At 43.4% G+C, this 21,655-nt stretch overlaps 1 protein-coding gene across 11 annotated transcripts in view; it reads left to right on the top strand.

Annotated features, from left to right (window-relative positions):
• The window catches only part of LOC132384984 (rho GTPase-activating protein 23-like), a 510,483-nt gene that overhangs the window by 390,268 nt on the left and 98,560 nt on the right, over positions 1-21,655 (top strand). For all 11 annotated transcript variants that reach the window (XM_059956701.1, XM_059956700.1, XM_059956703.1 and 8 more), the window contains 3 exons: positions 604-765; positions 2,728-2,839; positions 6,636-6,693. In XM_059956701.1, the coding sequence (XP_059812684.1) occupies positions 604-765; positions 2,728-2,839; positions 6,636-6,693 (332 nt within the window). The remainder of the gene's footprint in view (positions 1-603; positions 766-2,727; positions 2,840-6,635; positions 6,694-21,655) is intronic.

The following is a 21,655-nucleotide window of genomic DNA, read 5'->3' as shown; positions in this document are numbered from 1 at the left end:
GTGAGAAAGAAAGAGGAAAAAACCACCTAGAAGGCAAAGTTTATGAGCTGTGTGAAAGATCTAACGCCTCCTGAAGATACACAGCCATATGAGCGTAGTTTCCAAAAAGTATTTAATAATTTGTCCATGAAATTACATACTGGGAAGTCTGTATTCCAACAGGCATGTACAAAGGCTCCCAGAGCCACTCAGACGCACTACGTTGTCAATCTATCCAGCTCATCTTCTTTCCAATTAAGTCTTCCTATGTGGATTTATATGCATTTGCAAGTTGAGACCTCACTTCAAGAATTATAATGTTGGGTTTGGTGGCAGTTGACCATTGTATCTGACAATGATAGGAAACCTGCATAGGAGAGTTCTTAAAATGGAAGTTCCACTCTCTGAACCTTAGAAATGCTGGTCCAGTCATATGAACAAGCATTACAAATGGGGTCGTCTTTGGTTGTGTTGGATGACCATGATATCTTCTGTGCCTTGTCATGCCCTTCACTCTCCAAGGAGCGTTGCAGAACCACCTTCCTGGCCGTTGGATCACAGTAAATAACATGAATACTAAAGGATAATTTAATACTTATCTGCCCCTCCCTTTTATCTCTACAGATGAGCCGACAAGTCCAAGTATTGACCTGGTGGCAGGTCACATTCCTGCCTCGGCTGTTGTTTCCAGTGGCCAGACCTCAGCGCCAACTATCGTCACAAGTCCTGCTTCTCCGACCTTCACCTATCCCGTCATTCACCCACGACACTACTCTCAGGACTGCAGTAAGTTCACATTTCTTCTAGTCGTGCCAATATTTTACTTATGAACAACAAAACACACTGACAACTGGCTGTATGTAATGTAGGACAGTTTAAGTGTAAAATAGTTCATAGATTTAACAAAACAAAGCTAGAGAGTGTGTTAAACATAATGCTGAATTTCTCCCCAGAATAAGAATTGGGATTTTAGTGAAGAGTAATTTATTTTTTAGCCAGATGGTGGGGAATCTTTGGAATTCAGTGTCACAGACAGCTGTGGAGGCCAAGTCTTTGGGTATATTTAAAGCAGAGATTGATATGTTCTTGGTAAGTAAGGTCGTCAAAGGTTAAGAAGAGAAGAGAAGAATGGGGTTGAGAGGGATAATAGATCAGCCATGGTGGAATGATGGAGCAGACTTGATGGGCAGAATAGCCAAATTCTGCTCCTATGTGTTGTAGTCTTATGATTTGTTGTTATAGGATTGGTCATGTGGATTTCTAGAAGCATTCAAACCACTGCTACCTTTCCTGTGTTTTGTGTATCCTCAAAACACTCAGGGGTTCCCAACCTGGGGACCATGGATCCTTGGGTTAATGATAAGACACATTGGCATAAAAAGGGTTGGGAACCCCTGCTTTAAATATTAAGAGATTTTCCATTTCATTTACATGATGCCCTCTATATGGTCCTACTTCAAAAAATCTTAACAATGACAAAGGGAAAATATTAATAATGTTGCTTGCTCTGAGCCGGGGATAGTTTCAGAATGAGGCAATTGAAGGATTTAGCATTCTGAAATCTTGTTTATGAGGAAAGAGAAAACTGGTGCCCAGTCTTCTTTTAAACCTTAAAATGTTAGAGCACAATTCTATTTACATAGAGCCTTCCTGAGTTTCACAATATATTGTTTAAATATTTCATGCCAATGAATATTTCAAAATTCTACCATTGTTTTTTTTGTCTCATAAAAACAAATAAAACAAAAGCAAAATGCAACAGAAGTCTGAAATGAAAAGAAAGGACTTATTAGGTCCACTCACATCTGTGGAGAGGGAAATGGTAACCTAAAATAGTAACATTAACTCCCTATCTGGGTCCATAAGTGCACTGATAAATACAGCAAGCATCTTACACCTCACTCTCGCCTCCATAAAACATTCATCATCATCATCATCACTATGTGCAGTGTCGTATAATGAAGGCGATCATGGTCTTTCCATCACCATGATTGTTCTTGGCAATTTTTTCTACAGAAGTGGTTTGTCATTGCCTTCTTCTGGGCCGTGTCTTTACCTCCTTTGGTAACTCCACCCTGCTACCCATTTTAAAACATTATTGCTATAAAACAATGTATTTTTAAAAATTAATTTAGATTGCATAAAAATAATTGCCATAATGGGAGTGCAAAGTATCAATAAACAGATATGTTGATTATTCACCCCATAACAAATTTAGCTTTGGTGTTTCTCACAATACCTGAGAAATAACATCTACTGCGACCATTGAAAACAAATTACAACAACATCTGATAATATTGAACTGGTATAATACTGAAATGCTATAATACTGTAATATCAGCCTTGGATGGTGGGGTGGAGATGTGTCTCTACCAAAGGAGGTGTAGGGCACTCCCTCCATTCACCAGCCTGCAGGTCACCTTTGGGCAAGGTGTAGTACCTGCTTACCAACCCCCCTATGGTCACTTGAAGCCGTGCAAGCAGGTAGTGGATTGTCATATGCGTGGCTGGTGGACATCACAAGTCCTGGTGATGTGACCACTGACGCCAGGCAGACAATCTCTGAAGAGTATTGGGTGGGGCCACCTGTCTTGCCCAGAAGAAAACGATGGCAAACCACTTCTGTAGAAAAATTTGCCAAGAACAATCATGGAATGACCATGATCACCCACGCCATAAAATTTGGCACATAATATCAGCTACAATATTTAAATTCCTTGCTTTGATTTTTATTGTTGTTTTTATCAGGCAGCATTAAAGCCAGTCGACGGTCGTCTTACCTTCTTGCCATAACAACAGAGAGGTCAAAGTCTTGTGATGAAGGATTGAATACATATCATGATGAGGCAAAAGTGTATTCGTAAGTTTTTTTAATCTTTTAAATAGTTTCTTAAGCGAATGTACATAAAAGGCATGATAGCCTCTAGATCGTTTCTGTTTATGTTTATTTTCCATGTGTGAGTTATTCAGATTTATTTACATTGGAACATACAGTGAGACGTGCTATTTGTGGTGAAAGCTAACACACCTGTGGATGTGCTGGGGACAGACCAGAAGTGTCACGGGGGGTGTTGGACGGTGGTAGAGAAGGAATACCAGGGGTGGGGGAGCAGGGAAGGTGGCTGGTGGGGGCACACCCAGCCCTGAGGCACAAGACAAGGGCATTTGATTCCAAACAATTGGTTCATTGATCTTTACAGAACTTCTCTGGTGCTTCCCCCTCCCTCTGCTCTCCCTTCCCCTTTTCCCAACCATGACTCCCCTCTCCCTGCCCCCTTCCCACTCTCAGTCCACAACAGAGACCCAGATCAGAATCGGGTTTATCATTACTCACATATGTCATGAAATTTGTTTTTTTTTGTGGCAGCAGTACGGTACAATGCCTAAAAATGACTATAGCAGTGTGCAAAAGTCTGAGGCGCCTCAGCTATATATATGTGCCAAAGACTTTTGCACAATACTGTAGAAGTGGAAATTAACAATTATTTCTGGTTGAAAACACAGCCTTTGATTGGGAAATTGGCCCAAACTCAATCTTAGGGCATCTGAGATTTTATTGACATCACTTAAACATGTAGTAACTTCACAAATCCTGAAACACAGCTTTTGCTCCTTGCTGACATGAAATGCAACAGTTGGGTACAGTCTGTGGGACTTTCACAATGAAACTAGGAACATATTGCATTGAGATCACCAATGACACAGTTTTGGAGGATCTCCATTCTGATATCCATTTATGCATGGCATATGTTTACAGTGCTCAGAAAATTTGACACCTCATTACTAGTTGTTCCATCATTCATTTGTCTTGCATTTTTAAAACATTATTGCTATAAACTAATGTATTTTTTGTTAATTCATTTAGAAAGTGTTTAAAATCTGTTGCACATTTGTTTTTTTTCAGTCTTTATAGTTTTTCATAAATTCTATTGTATTTGTTTTCCTGTAAATGCCTGCAAGAAAAAAGAATCTCAAGGTAGTATATGGTAACACACTATATATGTAATTTGATAAGGCCTGTTTAAGTACTAGGATAAAATATACACCAACCATACTTCAAACTCTAAAATTTCCCCACATTCAGTACAAATTGTGTAATAATTCATTATCTGTAGGGATGTGCAACTGAAACAATATGACCTTGCAGAGAGAAATGTCCTAAAAAAGCTAATTATAAGTGCTACTAAAGCAGCATTTCAGACTGCTTTTTAAAGATTACAGTCTTCAATTGCAATGTTCTCAGAACAACTTTGTCCAGTTTCATAGAGTTCTAAAGTCATAGAGCACTACAGCACAGAAACAGGCCCTTCAGTCCATCCAGTCCATGCCAAATTAATATTCTGCCTAGTCCCATCAACCTACACCTGGACCATAGCCCTCCAAGCCCTTCCTGTTCATGTAAATTTCTCTTAAATGCTGAAACTGCTGGCAGTTTGCTCCACACTTCCACCACCCTCTGAGTGAAGAAGATTCGTCTCATGTTCCCTTTAATCATTTCACCTTTTACCATAACCCATAGCCTCTAGTTCCAATCTCCCTCAACCTCAGTAGAAAAGCCTGCTTGTATTTACCCTATCCATAATTCTCATAATTTTTTTATACTACTATGAAATTTTCCCTCATTCTTCTACATTTCAAAGAATGAAGTCCTAACCTATTCAAATAAGATATAGCATGGATTAGCAGGAGCAAATTGAATTGAACTGAACTAAATTAAACATTCCTAGACTGTTTCACTCTGCGGTTTGATGCTTAATATCGCTTGTTTTTTGCCGTTTGTGCGATTTGTTCTTTTTTTTGTGTGTGTTGGTGTTTGATGCTTTCTTTGAATGGGTTCTATGGCGTTTCTTTGTTTCATGGCTGTCTACGGAATGACGAATCTCAAAGTTGCAGACTGCGTAAATACTTTGATAATAAATGTACTTTGAATGTTTGAATCTTTTTTGAATGAGTGTGAGGCTGGGAAATATTAACCTCCACAGGCAAAGGAGACTTTGAGTCTATATTTCAAAGTTCAAAGTAAATTTATTATCAAGGTGTGTATATATGTCATCATATACAACTCTGAGATTCATTTTCTTGTGGGCATACTCAATAAATGCATAATAGAATTAAAAGCATAATAGAATCAATGAAAGACTGCACCAAATTGGGCGCCCAAGCAGTGTGCAAAAGACAACAAGCTGTGCAAATACAACAAGAAATAATAATAATAATAAATAAATATTGAGAGGGTGAGATGAAGAGTCCTTGAAAGTGAGTCCATAGATTGTGGGAACATTTCAATGATGAGGCAAGTGAAATTGAGTGAGGTTATCCCCTTTGGTTCCAGAGCCTGTTGGTTGAGGGGTAATAACTGTTCCTGAACCTGGTGGTGTGAGTCCTGAGGCTCCTGTACTTCATTCCTGATGGCAGCAGTGAGAAGTGCACATGACCTGGGAGGTGGGAGTTCCTGATGATGGATACTACTTTCCTGCGACAGTGCTTTGTGTAGATGTGGTTAATGGCAGGAGGAATTTAGCCATGATGGACTGGGCCGTGTCCACTATTTTTTTTTAGGATCTTTTTGTTCAAGGGCATTGGTGTTTCCATACAAGGCTGTGATGCAACCAGTCAATATACTCTCTACCACACATCTGTAGAAGTTTGTTAGAGTTTTAGATGTCATGCCAAATCTTCCCAAACTCCACAGGAAGTAGAGATGCTGCTGTGCTTTCTTCACAATTCCACTGATGCTGGGTCCAGGACAATTCCTCTGAAATGAAAACACCGAGGAATTTAAAGTTGCTGACCCTCTCCACCTCTAATCCTCTGATGATTACTGGCTCATAGTTCCCTGGTTTCCTCCTCCTCAAGTCCATAATCTACTCCATGATCTTGCTGACTTTGAGTGAGAGGTTGTTGTGGCATCACTCAGCCAGATTTTCCATCTCCCTCCTATATGCTGATGATTTGGCCTATGTCGGTGGTGCTATCAGCAAACTTGAATATGGCATTGGAGCTGTGCTTAGCTGATTCTGATTGGTTAATGGTTAATAATTTTTGTATGATCATTGGATCGTTTAAGAAAAAAGTTAATGTATATTCCAAAAGCAACTATAATTGAAATTAAAACAAAATTTTGAATGTACATAACATCTAAATGCAAAAGGCATTTCATTTTTTTAATATTTTTGTTTTCTTATTTAGAGATACAGCACAGTAACAGGCCCTTCTGGCTCAACGAGGAATGAGAGAGGGAAACATTCCTGGAGGAAATCTACGTGGTGATGGGGATAACATACAGTGTTACACTTACAGACAGTGGTGGGAATTGAACCAAAGTTGCTGGTGCTGTGGTAGCTTTGCGCTAACCACTTCGCTGAGATTGCTTATCAGAATCTGGCATTTCAAGGTTGCTAACCTCAATGAAAGCTTAGATAGAAACATTAACACAACACTATTTCACACTATCAACTAAAGTGTATAAGCACCCTTATTTATTTTTGGGCTCCAAGACATAATTAGAACATTAGATAATTTATGCTTTTTAATTTAGATCCTGGTCATAAACTGGGCTTGGTTTGTAGCTTGTAACCAAGTTCTGTGATAATTATATGCAGATATGTCGAGCAAGTTGATATATTTTGATCCTTGTTTCCACTGATTATTTTCAGGAAATTGCCAATCCGAGTTCCCAGTCTGAAGATGCTGAGAAACTTTTTCACAGAAGGGGTAAGGATTGATTTAGAATTAAGAGTGGAGAAAACTTGTAGCTGATAACTGGTGTAACGCTCACAAAATGATGGAGGAACTCAGCAGATCAGGCAGCATTTGTGGAAATGAATAAACAGGCTGAGACTCTCCTTCAGGACTCATAATTGTGTCCTGGCGAAGGGTTTCAGCCTGAAACATCGATTGTTTATTCCCCTCCATAGATGCTGGCTGACCTGCTGAGTTCCTCCAGCATTTTGTATGTTTAACTCTGGATTTCCAGCATCTGCATAATCTCTTGTGTTCATGGGTAGCTGACAAATGTTTGCTAATGAAGTTCACAGCCACTATTCCATTATGTTCTACTATTGCACACTTAATTGAACCTGCATCCACCACTTCTGCTAGCAGCTCATTCAACACTTGCACAACTCTCTGAGTGAAGAAGATCCTCAACAGGTTCCTGTTAAATATTTCACCTTTCACCCTTAACCTATCACCTTTAGTCCTATTTTCACCCAAAGCCTGCTTGCATTTACTCTTAAGTATATCCCTCATAATTTTGTGTACCTCTATCTCATCTCCCCTCATTCTTTTACGCTTTAGGGAGTAAAATCCTAACCTATACAACCTTTCCCTTTAACCCGGCAATGTTCTTGTATTTTCTCTGTATTCTTTCAATCTTATTGATATCTTTCTTGTTGGTAGGTGACCAGAACAGCACACAATACTCCAGATGTGGCCTCACCAATATCTTAAACAACTTCAACATAATATCCCAACTCCTGTACTCAACACTCTTTCTTATGAAAGCCAATGTGCTAAAAGCTCTCTACGACACTATCTAGCTGTGATACCACTTTCAAGCAATTAGGTATCCGTATTCCCAGGTTCCTCTCTTCTACTGTATCTTCAGTGCCCTGCTGTTCACTGTGTAAGTTCTATCCTTGTTTGTCCACCCAAAGTACAATACCTCACATTTGCTGCATCAAATTCCTTCTTCCATTTTTCAGCCCATGATAATTCTATGGTCATGTTCTTCATCGCGCTTTGATTTCTGTTTGGGAGGTGAGATGTGGGTGCAGAGACTTCAGGATTCATGTTGTGATTGGATGACACATGGGCTGCAGGAATTGAGGACCTGTGTCTTAAACAGAAGCTGGCATGTGTACGGAGTCTAGGCCAAGTATGAGGTAATTAGCAAGATAGCCTTTGGAGATTGGCACTTCCATTAGGATACTTAGTTAAATATGGGGGAAGATTTAGTAGTAGTATGGGACATTATATTAGTTACATGGGGGAGAATTATTGACCATGATGACATGGTAGCATAGGGGATAGCATAACGCTAATACAGTGTCATCGACTCGGCTTCAGTTCCCACTGCTGTCTATGAGGAGTTTGTATGTTCTTCCCGTGACTGCGTGGGTATCCTTTCACAGTCCAAAAATGTATGGGTTAGGTTAATTTGTCACATGGATGCAATTGGGCAATGCTGATTCATTGCTACAGAAGGGCCTGTTACCATACTAAATAAAATAAATGGGTGGAAGGAAGGCATTTCCCTTTTAGAAGTCCATAGAGTTACATTCAGAACATCTCGTGTCCCCCTAACGTTGGTTGCATCTGGGTAATGTGGCCTGAGTTTTCATGCAATGTTTTTGGAGTATTTCACAGGCAATGCAGTCATCTCATTTCCTTCTTGTGGCAACCTTGTCCACTTATCTGATTGACATGAAACAACTCCTAAATCGTAATCACTATCTTTCTCTACAGAAAGTCTGAATTAATTTGGATAATCCTGAAACAAGCAGTGTTACTTGATTGAATGTCTAGTTGTATTTCAGTAGGTGTTTGAGAAGATTTAGTATGTCACCAAAGACACTGGCAAATCTCTGCAGATTTTCTGTGGAGAGCATTCTAACTGGCTGCATCACCATCTGATATGGAGGGCCACTGCACAGGATGGAAATAAGCTGCAAAAAGTTGTAAACTCAGTTAACTCAATCATGGGTACTGGCCTGTCCAGCATCCAGGGCATCTTCAAAGAGTGATGCCTCAAAAAGGCGGCATCTGTCATCAAGGACCCCCATCACCCAGGACATGCCCTAATCTCATTGCTAGCATCAGGGAGGAGGTACAGGAGCCTGAAGACACACACTCAACAATTCAGGAACAGCTTCTTCCCCTCTGCCATCAGGGAGGAGGTACAGGAGCCTGAAGACACACATTCAACGATTCAGGAACAGCTTCTTCCCCTCTGCCATCAGGGAGGAGGTACAGGAGCCTGAAGACACACACTCAACAATTCAGGAACAGCTTCTTCCCCTCTGCCATCTGATTTCTGAATGGACATTGAACCCATGCACACTACCTCACTACTTTTTTTTCTCTTATCTTTTTGCACTACTTACTTAATTCAACTTTATATATACATATTTACTGCAATTTGTAGTTATTATTATGTATTCCAATGTACTGCTGCCACATTAACAAAAAATATCATGGCATATGCCACTGATTTTAAACCTGATGCTGATTCTGATTACAAGTATTTTAGTAGGCATGCCAAATTGCAGTAACTGATAATCTTGTCCATTTAAAATTCAGTTTGCAAGCTTTGAAAGGGAAATTGATCGCATTAACCAGTCAGTGGCTAAAGAGAGGGAAAACACTAAATGCTGGAGGAGCTCAGTGGGTCAAGCAGTGTCTGTGAAGGCAAAGGGCTCAACTTGAAGCATTGGCTGTTCCTTTATTTCTTCCACCAGATTCCAGCATCTGCAGTCTCTTGTGTGTCTGCAAAGATGAGACTGCTGCACTGTTTGAGAAATTGTGGAAAGTCATTATATCAATAAACCCCTAAGATTAAATTTCCTTCCTTAAGGAGAGTTCTATTTCATGGAGGCAAGGAAAATTGATTGAAAAGGAAATGGTATTTCTAGTATAATATCCTTTGAGGCACAGTAATGTGCAAAAGCCTTAGGCACCTAAGATTTTTTATGTGGTTTCATAAGACTATAAGATATAGGAGCAGAATTCGGCCTGTTGGCCCATTGAGTCTGCCTCACCATTTCATTAGGGCTGATCCATTTCCCTCTCTGTCCCAATCTCCTGCCTTCTCCCTGTATCCCTTCATGCCCTGACCAATCAAGAATCTGTCAACCTCTGCTTTAAATATACCCAATAACTTGGCCTCCACAGCCACCTTTGGCAACAAATTCCACAGATTCTCCACTCTCTGGCTAAGGAAATTCCTATACCCCTCTCCATTCCTAACCATTAGACTCCCATACCATAGGAAGTGCAACATGACCAAAAGGCACTAACTTTTACTGCTGGTTGCAGGGAATGTGTTGCCCAAAAGAGCTGATCAGAAGAAAAAAAATAGATGTGAAACAAATGTAAAAAAAATTAACACGAATGAATCTGCAGATGCTGGAAATAAATAAAAACACAAAATGCTGGCAGAACTCAGCAGGCCAGACAGCATCTATGGGAGGAGGTAATAACGACGTTTTGGGCCGAAACCCTTCATCAGGAGTGATGTAACATGGGATGGTCGGGGGGGGCGGGGATAAGAAGTGGAGGGAGGGATGGAGTAGAGAGCTGGGAAGTGATGGGCTGGAGGGAAATGGGCTAGGGGGAAGGTGGAGAATTATGGGCAATAAAAGAGAAAGAAAGGTAGGGCTGGGGGGAGATTACAGCAGAGGTGGAGGAATTGAGAGAAAGGGATAGCATTTTTGCAGGAGACTGGGTGGGAGGAGGAATAGTCTAGGTAGCTGTGAGAGTCTGTAGGTTTGTAGTAGACATCGGTGGATAGGCTGTCTCCAGAGATAGAAACAGAAAGATCTAGAAAGGGGAAGGAGGTGTTGGAAATAGACCCGGTGAATTTGAGGGCGGGGTGAAAGTGAAGTTAATGAAGTCGACGAGCTCAGCATGTGTGCAGGAAGCAGCGCCGATGCAGTCGTCGATATAACGCAAGAAAAGAGGAGGACAGATACCGGTGTAGGCTTGGAACATAAGATTGCTCCACATGGCCGACAAAAAGGCAGGCATAGCTAGGACCCATGCGGGTGCCCATGGCTACACCTTTAGTTTGGAGGAAGTGGGAGGAGCCAAAGGAGAAATTGTTAAGGGTGAGGACTAATTCCGCGAGGCGGAGAAGAGTGGTGGTAGAAGCTGATTGGCTGGGTCTGGAACCAAGGAAGAAACGGAGAGCTTTGAGACCTTCCTGGTGGGGGATAGAGGTTTATAGGGACTGGACGTCCATGGTGAAAATAAGGCAGTGGGGGCCAGGGAACTTGAAATCTTTGAGGAGATGTAAAGCATGGAAAGTATCACGGACATAGGTGGGAAGGGATTGAACAAAGGGAGATAAAACAGAGTCGAGATAGGCAGAAATGAGTTCAGTGGGGCAGGAGCAAGCAGAGACAATGGGTCTGCCTGGACAAGCAGGTTTGTGAATCTTAGGTAGGAGGTAGAAAAGGGAAGTGTGGGGTGTGAGAACTATAAGTTTGGTGGCCGTGGATGGGTGATCTCCCGAGCTGATGAGATTGGAAATGGTTTGGGAGACAATGGACTGGTGCTCCCTAGTGGGATCATGGTCCAGGGGTAGATAAGAGGAGGTGTCAGCGAGTTGTCGTCGTGCCTCCGCTATGTACAAGTCGGTGCACCAGACGACAACAGCACCCCCCTTATCAGTGGGTTTGATGGTAGGGTTGGGATTGTTGCTGAGGGAATGGAGAGCAGAGCGTTCAGAGGGGGTAAGGTTGGAATTGGAGCAAGGGGTGGTGAAGTCGAGACGGTTAATGTCCCGATGGCAATTAGAGATAAACAGATCCAGGGTGGGTAGAAGTCCTGGGTGGGGAGTCCATGAGGAGGAGGAGGGTTGGAGGTGGGAGAACGGGTCATCTGTGGGGGTGGGAGAGTCCCTACCGAAGAAGTGGGCTCAAAGACGGAGCCGGCGGAAGAAGAGCTCCACGTCCTGGCACACACGGAACTCACTGAGGTGAGGGCGAAGGGGGACAAAGGTGAGGCCCTTACTAAGGACAGAGCGCTCAGCCTCAGAGAGAGGAAGGTCGGAGGGGATGGTGAAGACCCAGCAGGGTTGAGAGCTCTGGTCTGAGGGGGGTGGGAGGCTAGTGGAGTCAGCGGGGAAGGGGTGAGGGTGAGAGGAAGCTGAAGCCCCCGAGGGCCTGGGAACCGGTGATTGAACCTCAGGCTCGGAAGGATCAGATGGCAGCGAGCTGGTGGGGGGAGGGGAGAGGGCAGGCGTGGAGGTCCAGCTCAGAGGTCAAGGCCGGAGTCTCTGAGGGGGTGTCCATGGCTGTAGGAACCCGCGTTGGTGGTACTGGAATCAGGATTCGGAGTCTGTCCAGTGCCGTAATTGGCAGCGGGGGTCGCGATCCGAGATTCATGCGTGTTGACGTCGGAGCCGATGGGCTCTGGGGTCCGCAGATGGGAGATTTTGCGGTGTTTGATGGACAAAACAAAGTCAGAAAAACGACGATTGCATGCATGAATCCGACGAAGGATGAAATAGCGGGTGGGTCCACGACTCACGCCAAAGAAGGTGGCCCGGAGGTGCAGGAGGTACGTGGAAAGAGAGGCCAGGAATCTCCTCATCGCAGAGATGGTCGCTCACAGCCCGGTGGGAGAAGCAGCTTTCTCTCAATTCCTCCGCCGCATCTGCTCTCAGGATGAGGCCTTTCATTCTAGCACAAAGGCGATGTCTTCCTTTTTTAAAGAATGGGGCTTCCCTTCGTCCACTATCAACTCTGCCCTCCATATCATCTCCCGTATTTCACACACCTCTGCCCATACCCTATCCCCCCGCCAGCCCACCAGGGATAAAGTCCCCCTGGTCCTCACCTATCACCCTACCAACCTACAGATCCAACGTATAATCCTCTGTAACTTCCGCCACCTCCTATGGGATCCCACCACCAAACACATCTTCCCCTCCCCCCCACTCTCCACTTTCTGCAGGGATCGTTCCCTACACGACTCCCTTGTCCATTCATCCCCCCCATCCCTCCCCACCGACCTCCCTCCAAGCACTTATCCCTGCAAACAGAAGAAGTGCTACACCTGCCCCCACACTTCTTCCCTCACCACCATCCCAGGCCCCAGACAGTCCTTTCAGCTGAGGCACCACTTCACCTGTTGGTATACTGTATCCGGTGCTCCCGGTGTGGCCATTTATACATCGGGAAGACCCGCCGCAGACTGGGAGACTGTTTCGCCGAATACCGGCGCTCATTCCTCTGGCAGTGGCGGGATCTCCCTGTGGCCACACACTTCAATTCCACAGACCACTCCCACTCCGACATGTCTGTCCATGGCCTCCTCTACCATCAAGATGAGGCCACACGCAGGTCGATGGAGCAATACCTTATCTCCCGCCTAGGTAGCCTCCTACCTGCCGGCATGAACATCCAACTCACAGATCTCTGTTAATACCCCATCCCTATCTATTATTTTAGTCTGGTTCTCTTTCTCTCTTTTTTACCCCCTCACTATAATCTCCCCCCAGCCCTACCTTTCTTTCACTTTTATTTCCCATAATTCTCCACCTTCCCCCTAGCCCATTTCCCTCTAGCCTATCACTTCCCAGCTCTCTACTCCACCCCTCTCCACCATCCCATGTTACCTCACTCCTCATGAAGGGTTTCGGCCCAAAACGTTGTCACTACCTCCTCCCATAGATGCTATCTGGCCTGCTGAGTTCTGCCAGCATTTTTTGTTTTTAATTAAAAAAAATTAAACTGGTTTGAATAAAGTAATTCTCAGTAAAGGAGTTAACTGTAAAAGAATGTTAAAACTTTTGTTGTGTAAACACAAGACTTTCTGCAGATGCTGCAAATTCAGAGTACATCATTTAAGATGCTATATTCAGATCTGTTATGAATTTGTTCTTAAACTGCAATGCTTCCCCTGGTTAGTAAGCAACAGAAGTTCCGTCACTAAGGGAATAATCTGTAGTGTCTGAATAACTTGTCCAGCTATTCGTGGTTAAACTATTTGTGCTGTTAGACAACTGAACTGCCTGCTACCACCCAGGTCTTATCACTTAAGAAGCACCAGTAGCTTTACACTGTTTACTTTTTAATTTACCATAGCACCATAGAACATAGCAGCACAGAAACAGGCCTTTTGGCCCTTCATGGCTATGCCAAACCATTTTTCTGGCTAGTCTCACTGACCTGTACCTGGACCATATCCCTCCATACACCTCTCATCCATGTACCTGTCCAATTTTTTCTTAAATGTTAAAAGTGAGCCCGCATTTACCATTTCATCTGGCAGCTCATTCCACACTCCCACCACTCTCTGTGTGAAGAAGCCCCCCCCCCAATGTTCCCTTTAAACTTTTCCCCCTTCACCCTTAACCTATGACCTCTGGTTTTTTTCTCCCCTGGCCTCAGTGTAAAAAGCCTGCTTGCATTCACTCTATCTGTACCCATCATAATTTTATATAGGTTCTTGATTAGTCAAGACATGAAGGGATACGGGAAGGCGGCAGGAAATAGGGACAGAGGGCAACGGATCAGCCATGATGAAAAGGCAGAGAAGACCTGAAGGACCAAATAGCCTAACTGTGCTCTGAAATCTTATGGTCTTATGGAGATCTACGTACTTTGATAATGAATTTACTTTCAACTTCTTTTGAACTTTCAGAAATAAGGAAATACAGAATCAAATTGGTCACATTCTTCACTGTTTATTTCTCAGTCCTTAGAGCTCATTCAGACAAACAATCGGCCGCGTGCTTCTCCGGCGTCTCAGGTTCTTCACTATCTTCACTCTGCTCGCAATCCGTCCTTTCTTCAGAAGCTTTCGGAGTAATATACATCTGTATGTACAAGTGTAGAGCAAAAAGAATCAGTAAAACCAAGGTCCAGAACATGGCGTCAGCTGGCTGAGAAGATGAAGAGTTGGTCTCAGATCTCCTGGGTTCAATGGAGCAAAACTGACAGCTGGTAGCGACACTCAGACCCGGGTTGCAAGTGCATCTGTTGACATTATGAGGGTAGTGCCCTTATATCTTACATATCTACAATGGATTGTTGTGTCATCGCTGAGTCAGAGAGTTGCTGGTATAAAACTGAGTCCAGAGGTGTGGGTACTTGATCTACCATTTGAATGAGATGCTTTAACAGACTATGTTGGTGGCAGGTGGAGATACGTCTCCACCAAAGGAGGTGTAAGGATCTCCTTTCCACCTTTGGTCACCCTTGGGCAAGGTGTAGCACCAATCAGAGTCACATAAAGCCATGGGAGCAGGTGGTGGATGGTTGTATGAGCAGCCAGTGCAGATCACAAGTTCTGGTCATGAGAACACTGATTCCGGGCAGACAATCTCTGAAGAGTATTAATAATGGCTGGGGTTGTCACCCATCTTGTAAAGACACTGCCCAGGAGAAGGCAATGGAAAGAAATTTGTCAAGAACAATAAAGGTCATGGTCAACACTATGATCGCCCACATCATACAACATGGAGCATAACAAACAAACATCCCCTTCTCTCACCTGTTTCCATTTGCACATCATCCCTTACCATCAGGTTTCAACTATCACCCACCTAATTTTCAGATGTCTAATATTTATTTAAAACAAAATCACTACATTACCGAATTTCAAACCACAAACTTGCATGATGTACTTATTTATTTTTATTTAAAGATACCACACAGTAACAGTCCTTCCAGCCCAACAAGCCTGCACCACACAAAGACACCTATGTGACCAATTAACCTACTAGTCCATATGTCCTTAGAACATGGGAGGAAACTGGAGCACCTTGAGGAATCCCCCGCGGTCACAGGCAGAATGTATATATTCTTTATGGTGTTACGTACCCCGTAACTGGGTCACTTATCAGCAAAGATAGAGAGGTCCGTTGAAGTCTGATGGAGGGGGGGGCCAGGCGTAACACCCCCTTTCTTCAACGCGTTTTTACCACTGGTAAAAACGAAGTAATACAGAGTCTTACAGGATTTTAGAATCTAACACAATACAAAAGTTTTTCTCTACAGAGTAATACAGTTATACATTCAATTCAGCATCTAAACAGTCAAACATTGTCACTTCCTTTAATACCTTAACATCTTGTACCTTACTAAAGTCTTGTAGCATCAGCCTCCAATTTAATAACCACTTATTTTTTTATTTCTTATTTTCTTTAGCAAACAAAAACTAAAGAGTTGTCTTTATTATTTACATGCTTTGTCGAAATCCCTTAAAACCGGCTTCTGCTATTTAAAAATGGCATCCCATTAACCCTCGCCTCTTTTCCAGTTAATTCCCATGTGGGGAGCTTGTGCACCCTGGCGAAATAGGCTTTCGCCCGCTCCTTTCATGGGAGTTATTTTATCAACAATGTGTTCCAAACTTAGACCATTTTCCGAATTTCCACACAATTCTTTAATTTTACGCAAGGTGCTAGTTTTCTCTTCAGGACCCTTCAGGCTATTAGGTCTCAATGCCAGGGATCCCTCTTTGTTCAAACAGCATTTCGAATTCTGCAGTTTCACACCACACTCTGGAATAACAATAGCGTGTGGGGCCCCTTTACCTTCTAACTCAACCTGTAATTGATTCACAGGCTTGGTGGTACCAAGCCATTGTCTCTGTGGCCTGATTGCTGCTTCTGATATCAGTCCAGCCTTTAAAGTTTCTTCATTCAATTTGGGAACTACACATTTCCCTTTTCCTTCAATAATAATATTCACCTCACCACCTTTGATCTCCTCACTAACTTTTAACACACCTCACAAACACCTGGGAACTCACTTCCCACTATTACCAAGGTTAACCCTTTCCTCACTGAACCAAGTCCATCTGACCCACAAGGACTGCATTCCTTTTCAACTGAATCAAATACCTCAGACTTTTTCTGAGCTCCATTACTAGGTTCAGTACCACGTGCATCCACATCTTGGACACACTCAAACGGGACATTTGCCTCTTCCAGGCTTTCAATACCCGTACCCTGTTCAAATTCTAAATTCCCTGATCCTCCCAACTACTCTCTGGGCAACTCCCTTCCTGAGTAAACTCAACCCTGCGGGCTGAAACAACCTCATCTGCCAACCTAGCAGACTTCTTCAAGGTAAGGGCACCCTGTTCATCTAGGACTGCCCTCATTTCATTATCGGGAACACACTTAAAATTTTCAAATTCTTCAAACAGTTCTGTTAAGCCAGACAGATCATCCATGTCCAACCCTGGACCTTCTAACAGCCTTAACTGTTTCTCATCTTTACTCCGTGCCTCTATAAATTTCCTCCTGGCTAAGGGCAGGTCTACCTCCTCTCCCTTACTCTCTTTCACTTTTCTATTCTCCATTTTACCACCCTCTAACTCCTCTTGGTACAGGGTCGGTAAAAATGTCTCGGCCAAATTGATACTGGCCGGATTTAAACTGATCTCGTTCTCAGCTGCCTTTCTCGACATGCTGCGAGTGATCACGCATGTGGGATAGATCTTGGAATCTAGGGGCGGGTCCTCAACATTTACAGGCTGGCTCGTCAGCCCCATGGCCGACCAAACGTCACCACCAGCTAAATCGTTACCCAGAAGGAGGTCTACGTCAGTTCTCGGGAATTCTGATCGCACCCCTATTTCAACTGGTCCAGATACCAGCTCACAATTTATAATGATCCTATGCAAGGGCACCTCTTCTGTCCCTTTTCCTATGCCTCTCAAAGCTACCTCTCCAGTCTCGCGACCAAAATCTAGTACCGTACTGAGAATCAGTGACAGCTCAGCTCCAGTATCTCTCCAGATCCGCACTGGAACTGGTGTGTCTCCCTCTTTCACAGACACGGTTCCTTCTGAAATAAATTTCTCAGGCCCCTCTCGTATTCTGTCTACCTGGGACTTTCTCTTTGATTTACTGATCACCACAATACATCCTGTAGGGACTGCTGCTTTCCATTTTCCTGTCTCCTTCCTCGGAGCAAGGCACTTAGATGCAATATGTCCCCCCTTTCCACAATTAAAACAGGTCAAGCCCGGACCTCTCCTGCTGTCTTGCCTTTCCTCCTCCTTAATTTTACCGCTAGCTCCCATCTGAATCTCTGCCTCAGCCGGTGGGCTTTCTCTACCATTCCCACGGTCTCTTTGGTAACTTTTATTCGAGGAAAACTTTGTCTTGTGGGTTAGGGCATATTCATCTGCAAACCTAGCAAAATCGGATATGGACTTATTCGGCTTCTCGTTCAAATACATCCGGATATCATCCGAAACACAACCTTTAAATTCCTCAATCAGAATTAACTCCCTGAGATGCGAAAAATCTTCTTCCACCATTTCTGCTGTACACCAACGATCCAAGAGCACACCTTTCTCATAGGCAAACTCTGCATACGTCTGATTCCACCCTTTCTTTAAATTTCTGAACTTTTGTCTATAGGCTTCAGGTACCAATTCGTAGGCCTAAAGAATGGCCTGCTTTACTTTCTCATAATTCTCAGACACTTCCTCCTCCATGGACAACGCCGCATATGCCCGTTGTGCCTTCCCTTTTAACACACTTTGTAACAACGCCATGCACTGATCTCTGGGCCACTCCTGATTCACTGCCACCTTTTCAAAATGCAAGAAATAACTATCAACATCCATCTCCTCGAACGGAGGTACTAACCTAAACTCCCTACTGACATTAAACTTCTCCTCTCGGTCTGACCCTTGAGCTCTTCGCTCTTGCCTTAACTTCTCCATGTCCAAGTCATGTTGCCTCTGTTTCTCCTTCTCCCTTTGGTTCTCAGTTCTTTCCCTCTCCTTTTCAGCTCTCTCCTTCTCTTTTTCAGCTGCTTCCAGCTGTTTTAACTGAATTTCATGTTCCCTCTGCTTCTCAGCTCTGTCCTGCTCTTTTTCAGCTCTTTCCATCTCCCTTTTCACCTCTAACTCCTTTAGCTGGAGCTCATACTCCCATTGCTTGTCGGCTTTCTTTTTCCTTTTCAGCTACTTCCAGCTGTTTTAACTTAATTTCATGTTCCAACCTTAATTTCTCCAACTCTAACTGAGCCGTCCCACTAGCTGGTACCTTTTCAGGGATATTTTCCAATACCTCAGCCGAAAACACATTCTTCCCAATTTAATACTGAGTTATGGCCCTCTGCACCTCCCGCTTTTTCATCGACAACCTCACCTCTGCGAGGTTTAGTCCTTTCGCAATATTTATCAAGTCCGACTTTGTGGCAGCCTCTAGCGCCTCCAGAGTCGGGTTTTCTATAAATTTGTCAACGTCCATCTTTGCTGGTTTCCCCTCTGGTTACCCGCGCAACCAGACCCACGTTTGGACTTAAAAGCCCGATTTACTGGCCCTCCAATTTGGTATCAAATCTCGAGACGAGGCCCCCACGTTGTTACGAACCCCGTAACTGGGTCACTTACCAGCAAAGATGGAGACGTCCGTTGAAGTCTGATGATATTATTTTTAACAGTATTTATTAGTAAAAATACACAAAAATAATATCAATGCAAATATACAGATAATATACGTCGTCAATACTAAATCTAAAAGTGCGGGTATAATAATAATCAATAAGAAATAAGCTCTATCGTTGTCTAGGGGATAATGTATTGTCTGATGGAAATATAAAGTCACTCAGTTCATGCAGGCTGCAGCCTTTGGGGACCGCTGGGTTGCAATGGTTGGAGAGAGAGAGAGTTTTGGGAGAAAAACTTGCCGGCTTTCCTTTTATGATTTCGGTCCGTCAGGAGTCCCGTTGGTGTGGCCGTTCACTCGTGGCCTCTTCTTTAGCTAAGCCGTTCTTCTGTGATGAGCCCGCCACCCTGACAAGGGAGGACACACTCGAGCCCCCACTGGCTGTCGCTATTAAACACTGTCATGGGATTTCTAGCGTTTCTCCTGGTGCGTCTAAAGGGGTTGTTCCCCAGACCCTCTTTTATCCTTATTCACGGGGTCTCAGATGTCAATCAGGTTGGGATGATGCAATCCCTCAACCAGACCACTCTGGTTGTCCTCTGAGGGGTTTCAATGAATAGTACAGTACTCAATACACAATTCCGTCTCCAAGAGACAATAGCCGTTATCAGTGGTTCTGTTTCGCTGAGGCCAAGACACATTCCAAACCTTGTGGATTCTGCGTGTCTCTCTCTCATTTCCTGGGTCCCAAACCCGAATTAACAGCGATCTTGCGATTCTCAAAAAGGAGGGGGCGACTTTGTACCCTTCGGCCCCTCAGAGTTGCAGCACATTCGTAACAGTTGAATCAAGGATTTGATCGTATTGAATCAATACAAGGACATCCCTTTAGAACAGAGCTAAGGAGGGATTTCTTTAACCAGAGGGTGGTGAACCTGTGTAACTCATTGCCACAGACAGCTGTAGAGGGCAAGTCATTCGTTATATTTAAAGCAGAGGATAATAGGTTCTTGATTAGTAAGGGCATCAAAGTTTATGGAGAGAAGGCAGGAGAATGGGGTTTAGAGGGAAAATAAAATCAGCCATGATGGAATGGTGGAGCAGACTCGATGGGCTGAATGGCCTAATTCTGCTCCTGTGTCTCATGGTCTTGAGCGTAAGGGCAGAGAATAGATTTGGCAAAGTGGGCTCCTGCATGGCTAGGGGAAATCTATTCTTCTATTCTGCAGCCCAGGATTACACTCCGTTCCTTGTGGCCTTCTAATCTGTAGAGCTCTTTGATGATTCCCTTGGTTTCCTGCTGTTGAACTGTCCCCACTGGTTTTCTGTGAGAGTTGTTGGGACCACAATACTGCCTTCAGTGAAGTTCACAATCATCCCTGGGACATTGGCGGTGTTGGATTGGCTGATTTTCTGCACTCTGGACGTCACTTTCTCTTCCTTGAGTAGGATAATTCATCTCTGGTGAACTGAGTGAATTTGAAGGGACTGGGAAATAAGCATTCTGGAAGCCATCTCTGACTGCATTCCTGACTCCAGATTGTGGTACAGGAGCCTGAAGACTCTCACTCAACATTTCAGGAACAACTTTTTCCCCACCATCATCAGATTTTTAAATTGACAATGAACCTTTGAACACAACCTCACTATTTTTGTTTGCTCTATTTGCTCTAATTTATTTATATTTTACATAAACTGTGTAATTGATAGTTCTTATTGTTATGTATTGCAATGTACCACTGCCGCAAAACAACAAATTTCACAACATACACCAAAGATATTAAGCTTGATTCTAATTGATCATGGATCTAGCCACATCCCTGTCTCTGATCGCACAGCCTATTGTACTCTACCTCATACAAGACTAATGACTAAAGCAGATCCAGAACTGGACTTCCCAACAACTGGATGCCAGATCATTGGAGTTTTACTATAAATGCATTTGTTTTGAGAGGATGAGAAAATAAAAACAAGGATTTGTTTCGGGCCCCTTATCTAAATCAGAATGCTGGCATTGGAGAGGGTGTAGAGGATACTCACGAGAATGATTCTGGGAATTCAAAGGTTGACATATGAGGAATGTTTGTTAGCTTTGGGACTGTGCTCACTGGAACTTAAAAGAATGGGGGGGGCATCTCATTGAAAGCAATCGAATATTGAAAGGCCTAGATAGAGTATATGTGGAAAAGATATTTCCTATAGTTGGGGAGTCTAGGACCAGAGGGCATAGTCCTGGAATACAGAAACAGTCCTTTAGAACGGAGATGAGGAGTAATTTCTTGAGCTAGAATTTGGTGAATCTGTGGAATTTATTGCCACAGATGGCTGTCAAGGCCAAGTCATTGGGTGTATTTAAAGCAGAGGTTGATAGGTTCTTGATTAGTCAGTGAGTCAAAGGTTACAGGGAGAAGGCAGGAGAATGAGATTGAGAGGGAAAATAAATCAGTCATGATGGAATGGCAGAGCAGACTTGATGGGCCAAGTAGCCTAATTCTGCTCCTATGTCTTATGGTCTAAATGAATGAGATGTCCATTTGTTTTAACAAAAAAGGCATTTTAAAAATTATACGGGTGGCAGGGTAGAGA

Source organism: Hypanus sabinus, chromosome X1 (assembly GCF_030144855.1).
Source record: "Hypanus sabinus isolate sHypSab1 chromosome X1, sHypSab1.hap1, whole genome shotgun sequence".
NCBI lineage: Eukaryota > Metazoa > Chordata > Chondrichthyes > Myliobatiformes > Dasyatidae > Hypanus > Hypanus sabinus.
Note: the sequence above shows the minus strand (reverse complement) of the source record. Positions and strands in the feature narration are given on the sequence as shown.